Source organism: Manis pentadactyla, chromosome 5, assembly GCF_030020395.1.
Source record: "Manis pentadactyla isolate mManPen7 chromosome 5, mManPen7.hap1, whole genome shotgun sequence".
NCBI lineage: Eukaryota > Metazoa > Chordata > Mammalia > Pholidota > Manidae > Manis > Manis pentadactyla.
Window position 1 is genome coordinate 155,733,962 of NC_080023.1, and position 17,848 is coordinate 155,751,809.

Below are 17,848 nucleotides of genomic sequence, written 5' to 3' on the forward strand. Positions count from 1 at the left end.
TGAGACTTGAATTTCAGTTGCTTATTTTCTAGAAATTCCTTTAAAATCTGTGTGTTCCTTGGTAGTGTCTGCTCTTTCACCCCGCCTTTTTCTTTCTCTAACCGTGAGCCATGAAGGCAAGGAAGCCTTTGGGCTCCCTGCCGCCCTCCCGGAACCGGACAGACTCCTGGAGCGCGCTGTCAGATGACTAACAAGGGGTCTAGAAGGATGCTGGCCGGCGACGTCCCTGCCGCCGGAGCTGCGGGCCCGCCCCCCAGCAGCCTCGCAGGTTTTCGTCTCCCTCAGCAGGGGTCTCGGGGAAACTAGTCCCACCTCGACCCCGCAGGCCATGACGTCACTGGACTGTGACGTGCCCTGAGAGCCCCCGCCCCTTCGCTGCGCCGGCTGGGAATCCAGGCTCTTAACGCGTGGCGTCACTGATCCGGCGGGCGGGCTTTGCGTCGGCCCAATGGGAGTGGCGTGCCGGCCTCCCCTTTAAGGAATGTTGTGACCTGACGTCACCCGGGCGAGTTACCTCCCTGAGCCACCGTCGCTGGGCTCAGCTCGAACCCCGGAGCCCTTGAGCGCGAGGCGCGGAGCCCCCGAACCTCAACCACATCCCTAAGCCGCGCACCCCAGAGCCCCGGCCTGCGCACCACGCCGGGCCGGCGCGATGCCCTCGGACCGGCCTTTCAAGCAGCGGCGGAGCTTCGGTGAGGCCGGGCGGGCGATCTGCGAGCCTGGGGGTTGGGGGGAAGGCTGCCACCGACCCCGACTGCCGCAGGCTACGTCAGCCCAGTGACGTCAGGCTCCAGGCCGGACCCCCAGGCTGGGAGGCAGGCTCAGGCCTGGGCCAGAGCCTGTGCGTTCCAGCCGCGTTCGGTGCCCCGGCCGAGGGGCCTGACGGCCCTGGGGGCGGCGGCTTTGGGGAGGCGGGGCAGGCCCGCCCGGAGGATCTCGGCTGTCTCACCGACCCCCCGCTGTGCGCAGCCGACCGCTGTAAGGAGGTGCAGCAGATCCGCGACCAGCACCCCAGCAAGATCCCGGTGAGTCCCACCGCCACCTCCCATCCCCGCCCCGGACCCCGCCCCGGGCTCACGCAGTCCCCGCCCCCCCGCTCCCCCCGGCTCCCAGGTGATCATCGAGCGCTACAAGGGTGAGAAGCAGCTGCCGGTGCTGGACAAGACCAAGTTCCTAGTCCCGGATCATGTCAACATGAGCGAGTTGGTCAAGATAATCCGGTGCGCGGGCCGCAGCAGGCAGAGGGGCACTTGGGTCCTCCCGAGGAGCGGTGGGGGGGGTGGGGCATGGGACCTGCTGTTACCACTATTCTGTGGCGTTTGGTAAAGGTCAAGGTCAGGGCTGGGGTCAGAGTTGGACCAGAGGTGAAAGCTTCTAGAGGGGGCTGGGACGGGTGTGAAGCGAAGACGGCATCATTTCGGGGAGAGGATCGGGGCTACCCCTCCCCGAAGCCAGGCCCCTCACAGTGGTCTCTGTCCACCTAAGGCGCCGCCTGCAGCTGAACCCCACGCAGGCCTTCTTCCTGCTGGTGAACCAGCACAGCATGGTGAGCGTGTCCACACCCATCGCTGACATCTATGAGCAGGAGAAGGACGAGGACGGCTTTCTCTACATGGTCTACGCCTCGCAGGAAACCTTCGGCTTCTGAGCCAGCAGTAGGGGGTGCTGGCCTGGGAGTGGGGGGCCCTATCATCAGGCTCGGCCCAGGGAACTCCTGGCTCCTGAACTGAGCTGCTTCTGCTTCTGGTGGGCTGGGCAGGGATGCCACCCCCTCGCCAGGGGGCACTCACCACCCCTCCTCTGCCCCTGGATGGATCCTGGGCCAGTCATTTTAGGGCTGACCCTCTGGGTGCTGACAGGGATGGGGAAGGGTGGGGATTAGCTCCCAGCACCCCTACTCTGTGTGTGTGTTTTTTTTTAGGCCCCTGCCCATCTGCCCCTCCCTCATCTGAGGCGCTGCCTGCCCCCTGCCTGGACCTGCCCCCGAAGGACTGGCCCCTGGCTCACCTGGTCTTGATATGGTGTATGGATCTGTGGTTATTGCCCTCTGCAGAATAAAGATTGCTCAGGCCTGCCTGGCCCTTTGCCTCCAGCTGCTTGGGGAGTTGGGGAGGCTGCTGGAGGGGCTGGCCCATGCCATTCCCAGCTCACCAGTGCACAGACACGTTCTGTGGACTTAGGGCTTATCCTGGAAACCCGCACTGGGGTGTCGTGTGGCATGGTGGTATTAGGGGCCCAGTCCCTGCTTCCAGGAGGGCAGCGTGGGCCTTAGGGAGACTTCTTCATAACAAAAAACATTTATTAAGTAATAACCACACCCTAACAAACCCTGCTCACTTGCTTCTTCCCCTTTCCAGCCCGGAAGGGGGCTCCTTGGCGTGCAGAGGCAAAAGTGGGAGTCCAAGTGGAGGTGCTCCTGGCTGTTTCCCACAGGCCTTGCTGCCAGCCATGGCTCTCCTCTGGTGCCAGGGACTCATGACTTGGACTCAAACCCCTTTGCCTGAGGACTCTTCTGCCGGCACTTCTGGCTAGAGGGTTTGGTCCAGCTTCCGGCCCCTCCACCCCCGAGGTCCGTGCAGCCCGTGCCCAGCCAGGCCTACTTGAGCACAAGCATGGCCTCTGTGCCGTCCTTGGCAGTCAAGTAGAGACCATGTGTGAGGTAGTACTCCCGCCGCAGGAAGGCATAGAAGTAATCCGAGACGAGGAGGATCTGGGGGGGAGAGAGAGTGTGAGACGCTTCGCGGTACCTCCCCCTGAACCTTGGGTCCCTGAGGCACTAGGCAGGTGCTGGGGAGACCCTGCTGAGGGACCCCCCCACCTCAGGGCTTATGCTTAACCCTGCAACATTTTGCTGGCACCTCAGGAGTTGCTGTGCTGCCCTTCCTGCTCCTCCTGTGGTCGATGCCTCCATCCCAGAGGCCCCTTCACCTTTCCTCCTGGATGCCCACAGGCTGAGCCCCATGTCAACCCTGCTTCTCCCACAGGGAACCCATGCCTCCCCTACCTCTAGCTTCCATCCAGGGTGCTCAGGTCACAATTACCTAACACCTCTGGACATAAAGCCACCGAGTCCTGTTAGTTCTGTCTTCTAAACAACTCCACCCACTTCTACCCACCTGTATAGCGACCACCTAGACAAAGCCGCTGTCATCCCAACAGCAGCGTCTCCTCGCTGGGCTCCCTGATCTCAAACCTCCCCAGTTCATTTTCCCGAGCAGGTTGCTTTTCAAAAACATACAGTCATGTTACTTCCCAGCTTAAAGTCATCTAAAGGCTTCCTATGGCTCTTAGGGTGAAGATCAAACTCCCTGGAGCTTTGAGGCCCTGTATCTGGTTGCTGCCTCCGTTCCACCTCACTAGGCTCCAACCACAGGGGCCTCTTCCCTTCTACTGCAGGATCTTCGCTGTTCCCTTTGCCTGGAATGTTTTCTCCCTTTCATCTAGTAAACACTGCTCGCCCTTCAGGCCTCAAGAAAGCTCCCTTCCTCAGAGAAACCCTTCCTTATGCCCCAGATTGGGTCTTGGCCCCATTAACCTCCATTTGAGTAGCACAAACTCACCCACTTACACTCCTCTGTGTGACTGCCTGATGCCCCCGGCTCCTCCCCGGACTTGGGCTCCTTAAGTGGCTCTGCCACCACGTTATCTATGCCAAGCCATTTGGGCCACAATCAAAAGGGTCCTAGAAGCTCAGCCCACTGTTCCGCACACTGAGGCCCAGAGAGGAACAAGGTCCCCACACGCAGGACCCACCGTTTTACAACCCCATTCTTCCCAAGACCCCGGGTGCCTGTAGCAGGAGGGGCACAGCCAAGCCCCATGGAAAGAGGGCTGAGGGGAGAGACTCCACCACTACAGACACCACCAGCTTTCAGGCACCTAGGGCGGGCCTCTCAGACTATCAGTGCCAACCACCTCTCTGCACAGATGGGGAGACGGAGGCCCAGAGCAGCGGGAGCACCTGGCTAGGGTCTTAGAGCAGTGCAGAGGTTGACCTGAGTCTGGGATCTTGGCCTTTGACCCTCAGAGACCCCTATCCTAGGCAGGGTCTCTCACGGTGGGCAGGAAGGACAGCATGGAGGGGTCTGGAGGACCAACACCAGTCCCAGCCTCAGGATGAGGACCTGCCATCCTACTGCCACAGGAACCTGTCTGAAAGGCTGATGGTCCCTGTCTTACAGATGAGAAAACTGAAATGCAAAAGGTTCAGTAGCTGGCCTAAGGCTATGCTGGGAGAGCTGGACTAGTGGCCAGGACTCTGCAAGGCAGTGCACCTGGGGGCAGTCCACCAAAGGGCAGAGAACGGGCTGCTGAGGATCCTAGAGCAGACGAGCTCTGGGATCCCCCAATGCCGTGCCCACAGCAGCCTGCGGGGGGCTGTGCAGTTATCACAGCAAAGGAAGCCCCTTTCTCACGCAGGCCCAAGGTGCCCGGTCTGGGGAGGAGAGCCTGGAACCAGGGCTGAGCTGGTGGGGGCTGATTCCCAAGCCAGGCCACACGAGAGGCAAGTGCGAGTTACAATTCACCACAAAACAAAACGAGCCAACTCCAGCCAACAATCAGCTGGACAAGTAATAGGAAGTGAAAATACTAGGTATTAGGTTGAACCATATGAAATTACGATGTTTGTAGATTAAAAAAATGGTCCAATATTGGTAATTTGGTAGTTTTATATAAAATGAAAAAAAAAAACAAGCATGTTATTAAGTATCAGAATAAATAAGACCTGAGAAAACTATTCTTTTTCCTTATAAGCTGTAACTTTGTAAATTATGTATATGTATTACATTGATAAAAATTAAAATCCAATTAAAAACAATCAGCCCGTCAATGATTGAGTACATACATAAATGAGGGAGAATTCCTTTTGGAATCCTTTCAGAAGAAGCAATTTCAAATAACATATGTAAAAACCCCCTTCCAGGGTATGTGGGGGGGGGACTTGGTGAAGGGGGGAGCCTAGTAAACATAATGTTCTTCATGTAATTGTAGATTAATGATACCAAAAAATATATATGTATATGTATTAGCAGTATTGTCAAAATATTCTGAAAGTCACTATGGGAGCACTTCCTTCAAGTTTCTGTGCATAAATCACTTTGCATGTTCTCCAGATATCAGAGGAAGAGATGTTAGCAAATAGCTTCCCAAATACAAGATATTTTTGTAGTTAAATATTTCATTTCTGCATGAGTGGCCATGAACACCTACGGATTCACTGGGCACCTACAGTCTATGTGGCACAATAATGGGTCTGTACAATTGAATATTATCGCATTCAGATAAAAGATCTGACAGTAATATGGGAATTACCAACAAGTTTAAAACATTTTATGTTCATTTTTATTATATTCAGAAGAGCTATAGAGTAAATGTCTCTAAAATTTTCTTTCTTCTTGTAAAAAAAAAAACAAAACTCCCCCTTCCAGGAGGTGGAGTTTAAAGTCTTACCCTGGAAGGTGAGTAGACGTGGTGACTCACTCCCGAAGACCAGAGCAGAGAAAGAGAAAATAGTAACTTCGCGTGGAGGAACGTGGCAAACACTATCTTAACCAAATGATGAACGGTAACATCAGCATGCAACCATGTGGCTTGCATGGACTGCATCCCCAAAACCTCAAACCCGGCCTCACAGTGAGAAAAGTATCAGATAAACCCAAAGAGAGGACACCCTACAAGACAGCCCGTCCAGGTCATGAGAAGTTGGGAAAGACTGAGAAAGTGAGCAGAGGACAAGGGGAGAGATGACGACTGAATGTGACACGGTGCCCTGGACTAGAGCCCAGAAGAAAAAGATGACACTGCAGGGAAAATGGTGACATCCACTAAGTCTGGTGTTTACTTAATAGTAAAAGTATCATGGTCAATTTCTTGGTTTTGACAAACATACCACAGCAACATAAGATGTTAACAATGTGGGAACTGGGTGTGAGGCATATAGGAATGCTCTGTACTATCTAAAATTACTCCAAAATTTAAAAGTTTATTTAAAAAGCAATAAACTATTTTTATATGCAACATGGATGAACCTCAAAAATATTTTCCTGAGTGACAAAAGGCTTCAGGAAATGTACACATTAAGATCTGTGTTTTTCACTGTATATAAATTTCACGTAAGAAAAGTATAAGTATTAAGCTCTGGTTAATGATAGACATGATGAAACACTTAGTAGGGAATGTACTTCTATCTGCACTTCACTTTCAAATAGGAGTAAAAAATAAGATGGACTGAGGAATGGAAATGTGTGGTCACAGGAGAGGAGTAAGACACAGACAGCAGAGTCCAGGTAAGAGGCATGCGGGCGCTCGGTGCTCCGTCTCAGCTTTGCTGTGCGAGAATTTCCTAAGACAGCGTCCGGGAGGGCGGTGTCGGGGGAAAGAGCTCTGGGTGCTGCCCTCATCTGTCTGGAACCGAAGGCCACTAGTCCTGGTGGGTGTCCTGCCGCCCCCAGGGAAGGACATCTCGTGGGCACCAGGCTGGCCTAGAGGCTCCTTGGCCCTTTCAGAGGGAAGCCCACAGCTGGTTGCAGGCTGGCGGAGACAACCTCTTCTGAGGCTTTCCATGTGGGCTTAGAAGGGTTTCCCAGAGGCCCTGGGATGCAGCCAACAGCAGCAGCAGCAGACGCAGGGCCCCTGTGCCCGATCGGGGCAGGGCACGTTGGGCAAGGGGCAGTGGAAATAGCACGGGCGAGCTAGTGGCTGTGTGACCTGTGTGAGTCACTTCCCCTTCCCTCAGCCAAATTTTCCTCAGTTTATTACACGCAACGGTGGCTTCCGCAGTCCCTGCTCTGTCCCTCTGTGCTCTCAGAGACCTGAAGAGCAGCCCCTTCCTTACAGCTGCCCTCCCTCAATGTGGCTGAGCCCCACAGCCTTTCTCCCACCACCAACCACCAGGCCCTGCCGAACGCCTCCTGAGACTTCCAGCTCAGCCTCCTTCTCTCCCTTCCAGTGCCACCTCTTGCTGGAAGACCTCCCTCATCCTCCCAGCCCTGAGGGATCTTTAACACACACACACCTGCACCCTCCACCTGCCCCTTGGGAGGCGTCCACATGCCCCTCTGGCCTGCACCACACCCGCAGGCCCCGGCAGCCCTGCACACAGCCCGCTCCCATGCACACTGCAGCTGTCCGCGGTGCCTCTGCCCGCGTCCAGCCTGGACTGGAGTGACCCTTCCCACAAAGGGCTCCTACTTATCTCTCTAGAGGCATCATCTCCATCCCCTGCGCCTGGAGTCCTCCCTCCCCCACACTCAGTGATGTGACCCCTGAAGTGAAGTCACTTCCCATTGGCTTCCTCACCAAATAGGGCGGCATGTGCTCCAGCTCTGTGGCCCCAGACCGAGCACAGGGCTGGCTCTCTGGGAGTAGACTGTGGCCCCCCACCCTCAACCCTGGCACTGGGTAGCCAGGGACACAGAGGGGTAGATCAGAGGTGGAGTGAAATGATAAGGTCACACTACATTATGGGGAGGGAGAGAAGACAGACAGGAAACCAACCTCTGAGTATCTATCCTGGGCCAGGACCTGTACCAAAAAACGTATCATTGAATCTTCACAACACCCTGGGCTTCTAAGCTCCACTTAAGAGATGACCAAAAACATCCTCAGAGGCTAAGGGCCTTGCCAGGGTCACAGGGAAGGAAGTGAGGCATTGAGGCTGCAGTGCCCATCTGCTTCTCTGAGGCCCAAATCCTAGCTCTCCCCTTGCCCCCTCAACCCCTCTCAGTCAAGGATGCTGGCGGGAAGGGTCTGCACCCACACGCCACGAGTCTGCTGTGGACCCGTGCTGACAGTTCACCAGCACTAACGCCCTACTGAGGCAGTGCTTCCAGCTGGCACTGAGCCCGGAAGAGAGAGGGTTGCTGGCAAAAGGCAAAACAAGTGTATGAGACATTAGCCAGCAGAGGCTGCTAACTCAGTGCGTCTGGAAGCTGTGGGGCTCAGGCCAGCAGCCGCGGCCAACACTGCCCCTGGGCTGCGGCTTCCTGGAGAAGCAAGTGCTGTCACCCTAGGCATGCCCTGGCTCTCCGTGTCTCTCACTTCCATTGGAGAAGCCGACACCCACCAGCCCACCCGCACTCGGGGGACTCACATGGCCACCTCTATTAGCAGCAGTGCAGCCCCCCTGCCCAGCCACGGGGCTCCAGGCAGCAGGAGGAGCTGATGGCTGGCCTGTGGAGCTGGACAGGGCTGGTGTAGCCTGCCAGCTCACAGGTCTGAATGGACACATGTGGGAGGAGATGGTGGGGAAACAGAGCTCCACCCTCTAGCTGTAAAGAGGCAAAAAAAATAGGGGAATCACTGGCCCTCAGTCTTGGTGTCTGGGAGGTCACAAAGTAAGATCAAAGCCAGATCTGACGGCAATTATCATCTGTGGGGAACCTTTCAATTCACAAAAGTTTTCCCTACCCAGCTTCTTACTGAGTCCTCACAACCACCCTTCTGGGCTGAGGAAACTGAGGCTGACATCGTGTCTCATCAGGTGAAAACAGCTCCTCCCTACAGGCCAGATTCCAGCTCACATGCCTCACCTCTTACCTTCCTGGCAACTGAGGTTTGCAGAGCATTAATCTGATCACAGTTGTTCTCAGCTTAAAACTAAAAGCTCAGCCGGGTCCTCAGCATTAAGGCCCCTGTGGCTCTGATCTCCATTGTCCTGAAATGGCCTCATCCCTATCAGGTGGCACGTGCCAGTCCTGTGGAACACCTTCCCACATTTGCCTGCTCAGTCTCTCACCCCCAGGTCTCACCCCCTAAAACCTGGTTAAGTCCATGTCCCTCAGGACTCCACTTAAGGCTGCCCCTAACTCTCCATCCCTAGCTCAGGGCACCCCAGGCTGCATGCACTCCACTTAGCACTGCCACGCTGCCCTGGCCCTGTCTGATTCCTTTTCTTCTCTCCACAGACCATGAGTTCCTTGAAAGCAGGGCTGTATCTCATTCACCCCTTGCAGAGTGCCTGGCATTATCAGGCACCTACTTGATATTTGCAAATAAATAAATCAGGCCCAAGGAGTTACATGACTTGACTAACACCAGCAAGCCAGGAAGAGGGGCCTGGGAGGGAGTGAAAAGTCTAGGTCTTCCTGCTGACCTTGCCCACCTGTACTTCTTGTCACTCTGGTTGTGGGGGCAGGAATGGAGGTGGGGAAAGGCTTGTGAGAGACAAGCTCAGGATACTGAGCTAAAAGTTTGACAATGGGAGGGACAAAGGAACGAACTCAGACCATGACAAAATGTCACCCTCTGAGGAAGCCAAGCAAGCACACACACAGCTGGATGAGGGCTGGGGGGGCTCCAGCCTGGGCCTCAGGCACCTCATCTCAAGACGAACAGATCTTCCCAAACACAGACCCAGGATCTCCCAGCCAGGGCCACACAAAATCCCTGGGAATAAACCTGAAATGGGCCCCTGGCTGTCCACAAATGGGGCTACACAGCACCCGACCAAAGATGGTCTACCCAACATGTCTCAAACCATTTCTCACCGGAGTCATCACCCAGAATGACACAACAGGTCAACTGAGAGGTGATTCCAGGGGACAGGTCTGTGGTTTCATTTGTGCTGGAATGAATAAGCAAGTCCTGAGTAGGGCTTAACATGCCCGAGGGTCAGTGCCCAGATCCCAGGGCTCCAGGCCTCCCTGGAGACAGAAAGCAGAACGGCCAAAGCAGGGCCAGCCTAGGATCTACAGGGTCTGCAACATGAAGGAGGGCGTCGGGGCCAGTCCCCCATGGCAAGGAGGCAGCGGCTTACAGAAGGCCCCAGAGCCTGCTGGGAAGGGCAGAGGGAGGCTGCTAGGCAGTCTGTTCTGAACAGAAGCAGAGCAGAAGTGGGGCTCTCAGGGCCAGCCAAGGGGGCAAGAGGAGCATCTGGCTCTAACGCCCTAGGAACCGAGCAGGCCTGCCACAGGCCCAGCTGTGAACAAACAGATACTGGAACTAGGAGGTCAGGGTGTACAAGGTCATGTGAGCAACCTGGTCATAAAACGTTTCTGATCTCAACTCAATCTATTTATTCATCAATAAACAGTCACTGAATATTCTTTTCTTGGTGCTGAGGATAGAGTCATAAATAAGATGGACCTGGGGGCTGCCCTGATGGAACCCACAGTCTACTGAGAGCACGTGATAAACAACAGCATGAATACACACACCCCTTCGGAGCTTTGCGACTTCCAAGCCTCAGCTCCCACACTCATATCAAGAGGTGATAACAGTGCCTCCCTCGAAGAGCTATTATGAGGATTAAATGAATTCCTTATCATAATAAAAAAGGGAAAACTTAAAAAACTGTCACTAAGTGAGTAGTCACATCAGGTGTGGGGAGTACATGTATGTGGGACTTAAAAAAGAGGAGCGTCCTCTCTCACTCAAACAAGGAGACATCACCAAGGTGATTTATTAAAAGAAAAACTCATATTTTCATCATGATGCCAACAGCAAAGCACACACACACCTCTTTCTCCACGAGCACTCGAGCATACCTAAACACACGGGAAAGGTCCAGAAGGCCGCACAGCACATGATGCTGAAGATTAAAGGGATCATACGGGTCCAGCCTCTAGTCAGCTCTCTTTAAACACGAGCCACTATTAATTATATTTCAGGAAAAAATTCCCTTATATTCCCTGTTTTTAAATTCAATTAGGGTGAGTGGGACAATTTTACCTCACTCTTCAAAAAAGGCTAAGTGTATACACATGCCTTTGTGTTTATGTGTGATTCTTTATGAGCATTTTCCTCCTGCTGGTGACCAGCCTGGGGCTTGTTCTCCTTCCCTCCATCTGAATGTTTCCCTAGGACTTCTCAGCATGTTGCTGATCCCATGTTGACCTATGACTAATGGTAACAGGACCCACACATTACATCCTCTCCTCTTAACACCCTGGGAGGTGGTCTTATCATCCCTGTTCTCAAGAAAACTGCAACCCAGAGAAGTTAAATCTGAAGGTCGCACAGTGAGGAAGTGTAGGGGGACTTAAATCAACCGATCTAACTCCATCCCTGAGAGAGAGAGAGAGAGAGAGAGAGAGAGAGAGAGAGAGAGAGAGAGTGCATGTGTGTGTGTGTGTCTTCCCCCCATCCCCCACTACAGATGCACTGTTGTCATTTCCTGGTTACTGACGCTGAGGCACAATTATAATTAGCAACTGATCCATGCCCCGCGCTGAAAAATACTTAATGGTCCCAGGGGAAAGGATGGGGCTTTAGTCACTGGTTTACCTGCCGGTATAACTGATAATCCACCAGTAATTTGTCCCATAAAGGGGTACAGCACTGACTAATTCAAGCAGAGCAGGACTTAATCAAAATCTATATGCCAAGATGTTTTCTACATTCAACTCTAGATTTGGTCCTGATGGACCAGGCCCTGGCTGCCTGCTGAACATCCATACTCATCTGGTTCCCAGGATAGCTTTCATCTGTCTTGCCCAGGGAGGGGAAAATGAGGACCAGGTGACTGTAAGGTACCATCCCAGCTGGAGAGCTGAGAAGAGCCGGCTGTGGGACTGAGGACATGTCCCCAGATGCCGTACATCTCATGGAAGTGCTGACTACAGGCCAGATGGAGGTGGGGACTGGCTTGGGCTGTGGAGGACATGCAGGGACTTTCCCAGCCAGAGACCAGGTTCTGGCAGAAGCTGGAGAAGGCTTAGGGACGGGACTGCTGCCCACTAACAGCAGTCAGTGGGGGTGAGTTGGCCCCATCCTGCCCACCTCCTCGACCATCTCCACTTCCCTGCTCATTCTCCGCATCTGAAAGGCCCAGCTCCTACCCTTCCTCATCACCTATGGCCTTCCCTGACCACTCACAATAGGAAAGCTGATCTATTTCCACTAGAGTCTTCCAGCAGTTACTCTCTGCACATCTGGCCATTCATCATGCGATGCTCTCTCTGGCAATCTTCAGTTCATTCATTCACTCAACAAATATGTTTTAAGTAACTGCTATGTGCCACGCACAGATCTGGTTGGGGTCCCTGCAGTGGGGAGCAGAGGCAGATCTCTGACACTCCTCAAGCTCAGAGGCTACTGGGGGAGACAGAGACAAGAGTAAATAACAGAAAACTACAAAATGGTAGCTATGAAGGAAACAAACGGGGCTAAGAAAGAGACAGCGAGGTGGTGGAACCTCATGGAAGGCCTCGTTAAGGAGGTGACATTTAATGGTTACTAAAATTCTAACTGTCTCATGTTTGCCCTCTGTGGCTCCCAACAGACCCAAGGGCAGACAGGGGTAATATAACCCCCACAATGTGGTGCACCCTGCTATCTCAGTCAGTGCTCCAGAGCGATGATAAGACTTGAGTGAGTGCCCCTACGTGCTGCGTCATTTTAGTGATCTGGCAGCACCAGCCACAAAGCCAGCAGTCCCAGGAAGCATCTGATACAACAGATTTATCTCTGGCTCAGAGCCACAGAGCTCAGACCTGAAAAGGCTGATGACATAGGTGTGCTGGGTGCCTGAACAAACTGCCAGTTTCCAGGCACCTGGACCACCGCTGGGAGGCCTGGGGATTGGTATGACCTGGGGGTTGTCTATAGGGCAACATGGCAATAACTGCCCAATCGGACAGTGTCTATGTCCTCTGACCCAGAAAATCCCACCAACCTGGAAGCCACCCTGAGAAAATAATGGCATGTGTGTATTAGAATATGTGGAGGGCTATACAAGGGCCTTCCACTTAGAGCAGCCAACTAGCCACAAGCAACCTCACTATTTACCAGTAGGAGCCTGAACCAGTAGTCAGCGAACCACAGCATATCCCAAAGATGGGATATCGGAGCCCTCAAAGATCTCAGGATGAGGCCACCAACAACAAAGCAAAACTGAAGGAACAAAGCAGCAGCAGGCTCACGGACTCCAAGAGGGGACTAGCGGGTACCAAAGGGGAGGGGTGGGGAGGGAGGGGATTGAGGGGCATTATGATTGGCACACATAGTGTGGGGGGTCACGGGGAAGACAGTGCAGCACAGAGAAGGCAAGTAGTGACTCTGTGGCATCTTACTATGCTGATGGACAGTGATTGCAATGGGGTATGGGGGGGGGACTCGATAACATGAGTGAACATAGCGATCAAATTGTTTTTCTTGTGAAACCTTCATAGGAATGATACCTTAATAAAAAAAAAAGATGAGATTACGAAGTGAAAAACTGCAAGTCAAAGAACAGTACTTAGAGTGGAAGCCCATTTCTTTATATAAACAAAAAAGCTCTCTGTGTGGGCCTATGTGCTGAGAGCCGTCTATACGTGCATATTTAGCCTGCAAAGACACCCACCAAACCAGTCCCGACCAGCACACATGCACTGGGGCGGGAAGGGGTGGGCCCAGCTGGATCTTTACTTTTCATTCCATACGCTTCTATTTTGCTTGCTTTCTTTTCCCCAGCAATAATGAGTTCATGTATTCCTTGTATAATTAAAAACATATTTTAAAAAAAGGTAAAAGACAATGCCAAGAGTTCAGCTGGTTCTCTGTCGCTCGGCCAGTAACACACTCCATCTACCCGGCCTTTGGCTCCCAACCCCAGCCCAATTCTCCCTTTTCCCACAATTCAGTTTCTCTTGCCTCTGACCACTGCAAACATCTCCCATGACATTATGAGCACCCTTCTCTCATAAAGGCAGCCATTGGGAAAAATTATTACCTGACAAGTTCCACGGGTACTTCTTAACCAGTGCAACTATTTCTGACCTGCAAGTGACCCTCACGACCTGATAACCAGCTGTGGACTACTTCAGTGGAGCTTGCCAAGCTTCCCAGAGGACCGGGTAGACCCAAAGCCCTCACATGCCAGTCATCACTTTCAGAAGAAAAGTAAGGGGGTTTCAGCAAGACAGAAGAGCCAAACAACCCTTCAGATTTCTTCAAGATACTAAGCTAAATCCTGCAGATTTCGGTTTGTGTGGGACAAAGGTAGGAGGTGCTGAGCATCCGACATCAATAGCTTCTGCGTATGACAGGCAGACTAGATCCCAGCCCGGTCCCACCCTGGCTGCAGGGCCCCCTGTCTGTCTTCCTGCTATTCACAAACCAAGATAAATAGCTGGGCTGGACGCTAATTGTCCAGAAATGTCCACGCAGGAAATACCAGTCCCATCATTCACTGCAAAAGCTCAATTCCCTTCTTCTTTCCCAGCAGCTGACCTTGGAGGCCAGAATCTCCCTGGGGATAATTTACTGGCATCATCGGTCTTTGCAGCGAGGCCCGCTTCCCATCCAGTCCATTAGGCACCAGAAATGCCTGGCTGTGCCAGCGGCAGCTGAAATGCTGGACAGTACAACGGACTCTCAGAAGAACTCGACGGTGAGGACAGAGCCGACCTGCCAGATGCAGTGCAGTGGACAAGGGAACTTCAGAGGGGCTTGCAGGACCACCTGCAGCCAAATCTCTTGGAGAGCTCATTAAAGATACAAATTCCTGACAAATTTGTTTTCCACATCCCACTCAACATCTCTACGAGTGGCATCAGGGAATGTGCTTTTTTTTTTAAACTAGCAAAGCCATGTAATTGTGATAGTCACAATACAGCTACAGGATTTAAAACAGGGAATCTACATTCTTAACGTTCTTAACACAGTCTACCTTCTTAAGCTCCTCCCAGTGATTCTGAAGCTAAGAACCAGTTTGATGGCACCAAGGGAGAGGCTTTCTCTGAGTCAGAGGACAGTCAGAGCTCCTTGCTGGTACTTCCTGTGTGAGCCCTACCGCCTCTTCTGCTACTCCCAACCACACGATTTACACTCCAGATTGACCTAACAGCGAGGCCCAACTACTTCTCGTCTCCTTGCCTTTGCTCCTGCTGCCCCAGAAGCCTGTCTTCCTGCGGCCTCCGCCATCCCCAGCCCCCTACGGTACACTCACTGTAGATACCATGCAGCCTAGGCCCTGTTACAGAAAGAGAGCGAATTCAGAAACTGAGCCCTCCCGGAATGTGGTTCCCGGCTCCTCCAGTGACTGGACATGCGACAATCTCTGTGAGCCTTGCTCTCCATTTGTAAAAACAGGGATGAGACTGTTTCACAGGTTTGCTGTGAAAATTCAATGAGGTGACGGCTCAGCATGGTACCCAATAAATGTTAGCCAGATTCAGTTTTTCCACTGCTCCTACTTCCCTATCTTTTCTATTGGACTGCGAGCTGCTTGGCCCCTCATTCACACTTACCCTAGTTTGCAACCCCAGAGCCTAGGCAGAATGTCTGAGGCTACATCAATTCCTTTCGCCATGCTACTCTTGACACTTACCTGCCCAACATTGAAGGTCAGTGTGATGGCATAAAAGAAATTAGAGTTGGCACTTCCTGCGTAAATCCAGAGATGCCACAGGACAGGGAAGAGCAGGGAACAGACGATGATGATGCAGGTGAGGACAAAGAGGTTTCGCAGGACTGCGAAGAGAGATGGTCACAGTTAGCCTAATGCTGATTCTCTCGGGACCCATTCTTTGCTGACGGTCCTGCAAGACAGAGGCTCAAGGACAGCCTGATGGAGCTCAAAGGTAGACTCTCCCTCTAACTCACAGGCCCTGGGGTGCCAAGAGGCAACCCTCAGACCCTTGAGTCAATGGCTCTCCATGCCCAAAACTGGTGAGAGGCCCTAGGCTTGGACTCTGCACTCCACTGTGGGACTGGCTGGCTACAGCCGGCAATGCCACAAATGCCTCTGGGCACTGCAAAGGGAGCATGCCAGCAAGACACTGCTCCCCACACCCTGGTCTCAGAGCGTCCACGGATGACTCCTCCTGCCCCCACGCAGGGTGCTGTCTGTCCACATCAGATCATGGATGGGAACAGCAGCACGAACCTGTGGAGGGCAGAGCCCCAGAGTGAGTCTCTGTGATGCTGCCACCTGGGATCTTAGGAACACACTTTCCATTCTCCTTAACTTATGTCTTTGGTCCCCTGCCTTGCTCTTCAAATGTCCCTCACTCTTCCTTAACTGACTAAAAAACCTCTGACACCCTCACTAATTAATGTCACCCCCCCCCCACCCAAGGGAATGCGGAATCCACCAGGAGAAAGTGCTCCCTAAAGCCCTAGGGAGGACCTGCTACACAGCTTGGCCCACAGGTGGGCAGCTGGTTTCTCTGGAGAGGAAAGCAGCACAATGGTGGGGCGCAGAATTGGCCTCAACAAGACTGTGGTTAAAATCCCTGCTCTGCCAACAAGATCCTCTGAGTAGCAGCTTCCCCATCTCTAAAACAGGGCTAGAATGCCTAATTCTTAGCAGTGCTACATGAATTAAACAAGATGTGTGAAAAACCTGGCAAAAAAGTATTGCTGAGCAATCTCTATTGCTGCTGTAACAAATTACCACAAACTTAGTGGCTTAAACAATGTAGTTTATTATCTCCCAGTTCTGGGAGTCAAAGGTCCAAACTGGGTCTCATGGGCTAAAATCAAGGTGTCTGCAGGGCTGTTTTCCTCCAGAGGCTCTAGGGGAGAACTCATTTGCTTGCCTTTTGTGGGAAAAATGGAAGTTCCTATAGCCAGGATCCTCACCTGACCCTAAACTACTTGATGCTGTAACTGGCCTACTACTAGGCTACTGCTTGACACCCACAGGAAATGAGCTATCATTGACTGAGTCACTATATAAAGAGCTCTGCCAAGTGCTCTGGGCAGAGGCAGAGAAAGATGGATTACAGACCTGCAGACTGCTGGATGCAGACGTGACTCTAGTGCTTGACCTACCACCATGAGAATAAAGCCAGGTATAAACCCTTTTACCCCAAGAACATTCTATTGTCACTTCTTGCTCTCACGGAATCCATAGTGAACTTGCCCAGGACTGAAACCCTCAGGCAAGACAATTGGCATAGTCAGCAGGATACGCCGTAGACCGAAGAACAGAACAGGCTGCCCCTATGGATAGGGAGACATTTGAGTGTCCTGCAGTGGGCATGTGGCCTGTGGTGGCTTGCCTCCTAGAGAACTGGGCCCCACCCCAGGACTGGGGGAAGGTGGAGGTGATACCCAAGGCAACAGAGTTGGCCCTCAGCATAAAGGTTCTTTGAGAAACAGAGTGTCCACAAGGCAGCAGGAACCTTGGATTGGCTGTCCCTGGCAGTGGCTTGAATGAACTTGCGAACCTATTGTTTGTACTGAAAAAGGCTACAGATGAGAAGAACGTGCTCTTGCTAGAGACATGAGAAATGGCAGCATGAGAATGCGAGCTGTGAAGTGCTATGGATTTGTTGGTGAATGAAATGGCATGAATGCAAGAAGAATCAGCATAAGAACGTAAGGTGCTGTGGAGGAAGTAAAAGATTTGTGGAAAATGAAATGTGGTGTTGCTGCAAGCACCGTGGGAGAGGTAAAGACCGTGGAGGAGAAGGACATAACCATGAAAAGATGAGAATAGGCAGTGCGAGAACACAAGCTGCAAGGTGCTGTGGAGGAGGTACGAGATTCCTTGCAGAATGAGACAGGGGTTGCTGTGGGGTGCTGTGGAAGAGGCGAAGGCCTTGAAGGAGAAGGATGTGATCCTGCGAGAAGCTCAAGAAGAGGCAGCACGAGATCGCCAGCTGTGAGGTACTGAGGTGAAGGTAAGAAAGCCTTTGAAGACTGAGCTAGCATTTCTGCGAGGCACTGTAAAAAGGTAAAGGTGTGTCAGAGGAGGTACTCAGGGGAGTGGCAAGAAAGGTGCCATCAGCCCCAGCAGTGGAGGAGCCGAGGAAGGATGAAAGGGGTGCAAGAGGCACTGACCCCTCCTCTATTGAAAGCCCGCCTGATTGTAGTCAAGCAAATAATGACACAGCAACTACGGGTTCCTCTGGAAGAGTGCAGCCCCTTCCCCAGGTCGTGGAGCACTCTATGCTCTGCCCCTATACTCAGGCTG

General features: G+C 52.7%; 2 protein-coding genes across 3 annotated transcripts in view; one reads left to right on the plus strand and one right to left on the minus strand.

Moving 5' to 3' along the window:
- The first annotated feature begins 450 nt into the window (after nt 1-450).
- On the plus strand, nt 451-2,079 carry MAP1LC3A (microtubule associated protein 1 light chain 3 alpha). The gene is made up of 4 exons (XM_036902519.2): nt 451-692; nt 970-1,025; nt 1,114-1,220; nt 1,486-2,079. The coding sequence occupies exons 1-4, from the start codon at nt 653-655 to the stop codon at nt 1,646-1,648; spliced, it is 366 nt and encodes a 121-aa protein (XP_036758414.1). The 5' UTR covers nt 451-652; the 3' UTR covers nt 1,649-2,079.
- Nucleotides 2,080-2,278: 199 nt separating this feature from the next.
- Nucleotides 2,279-17,848, minus strand: part of PIGU (phosphatidylinositol glycan anchor biosynthesis class U) — a 112,947-nt gene continuing 97,377 nt past the window's right edge. For both annotated transcript variants that reach the window (XM_036902517.2, XM_057502927.1), the window contains 2 exons: nt 15,254-15,396; nt 2,279-2,710 (listed from right to left, as the gene is read on the minus strand). In XM_036902517.2, coding sequence (XP_036758412.2) covers nt 2,597-2,710; nt 15,254-15,396 — 257 coding nt within the window. In that variant the 3' untranslated portion in view covers nt 2,279-2,596. The remainder of the gene's footprint in view (nt 2,711-15,253; nt 15,397-17,848) is intronic.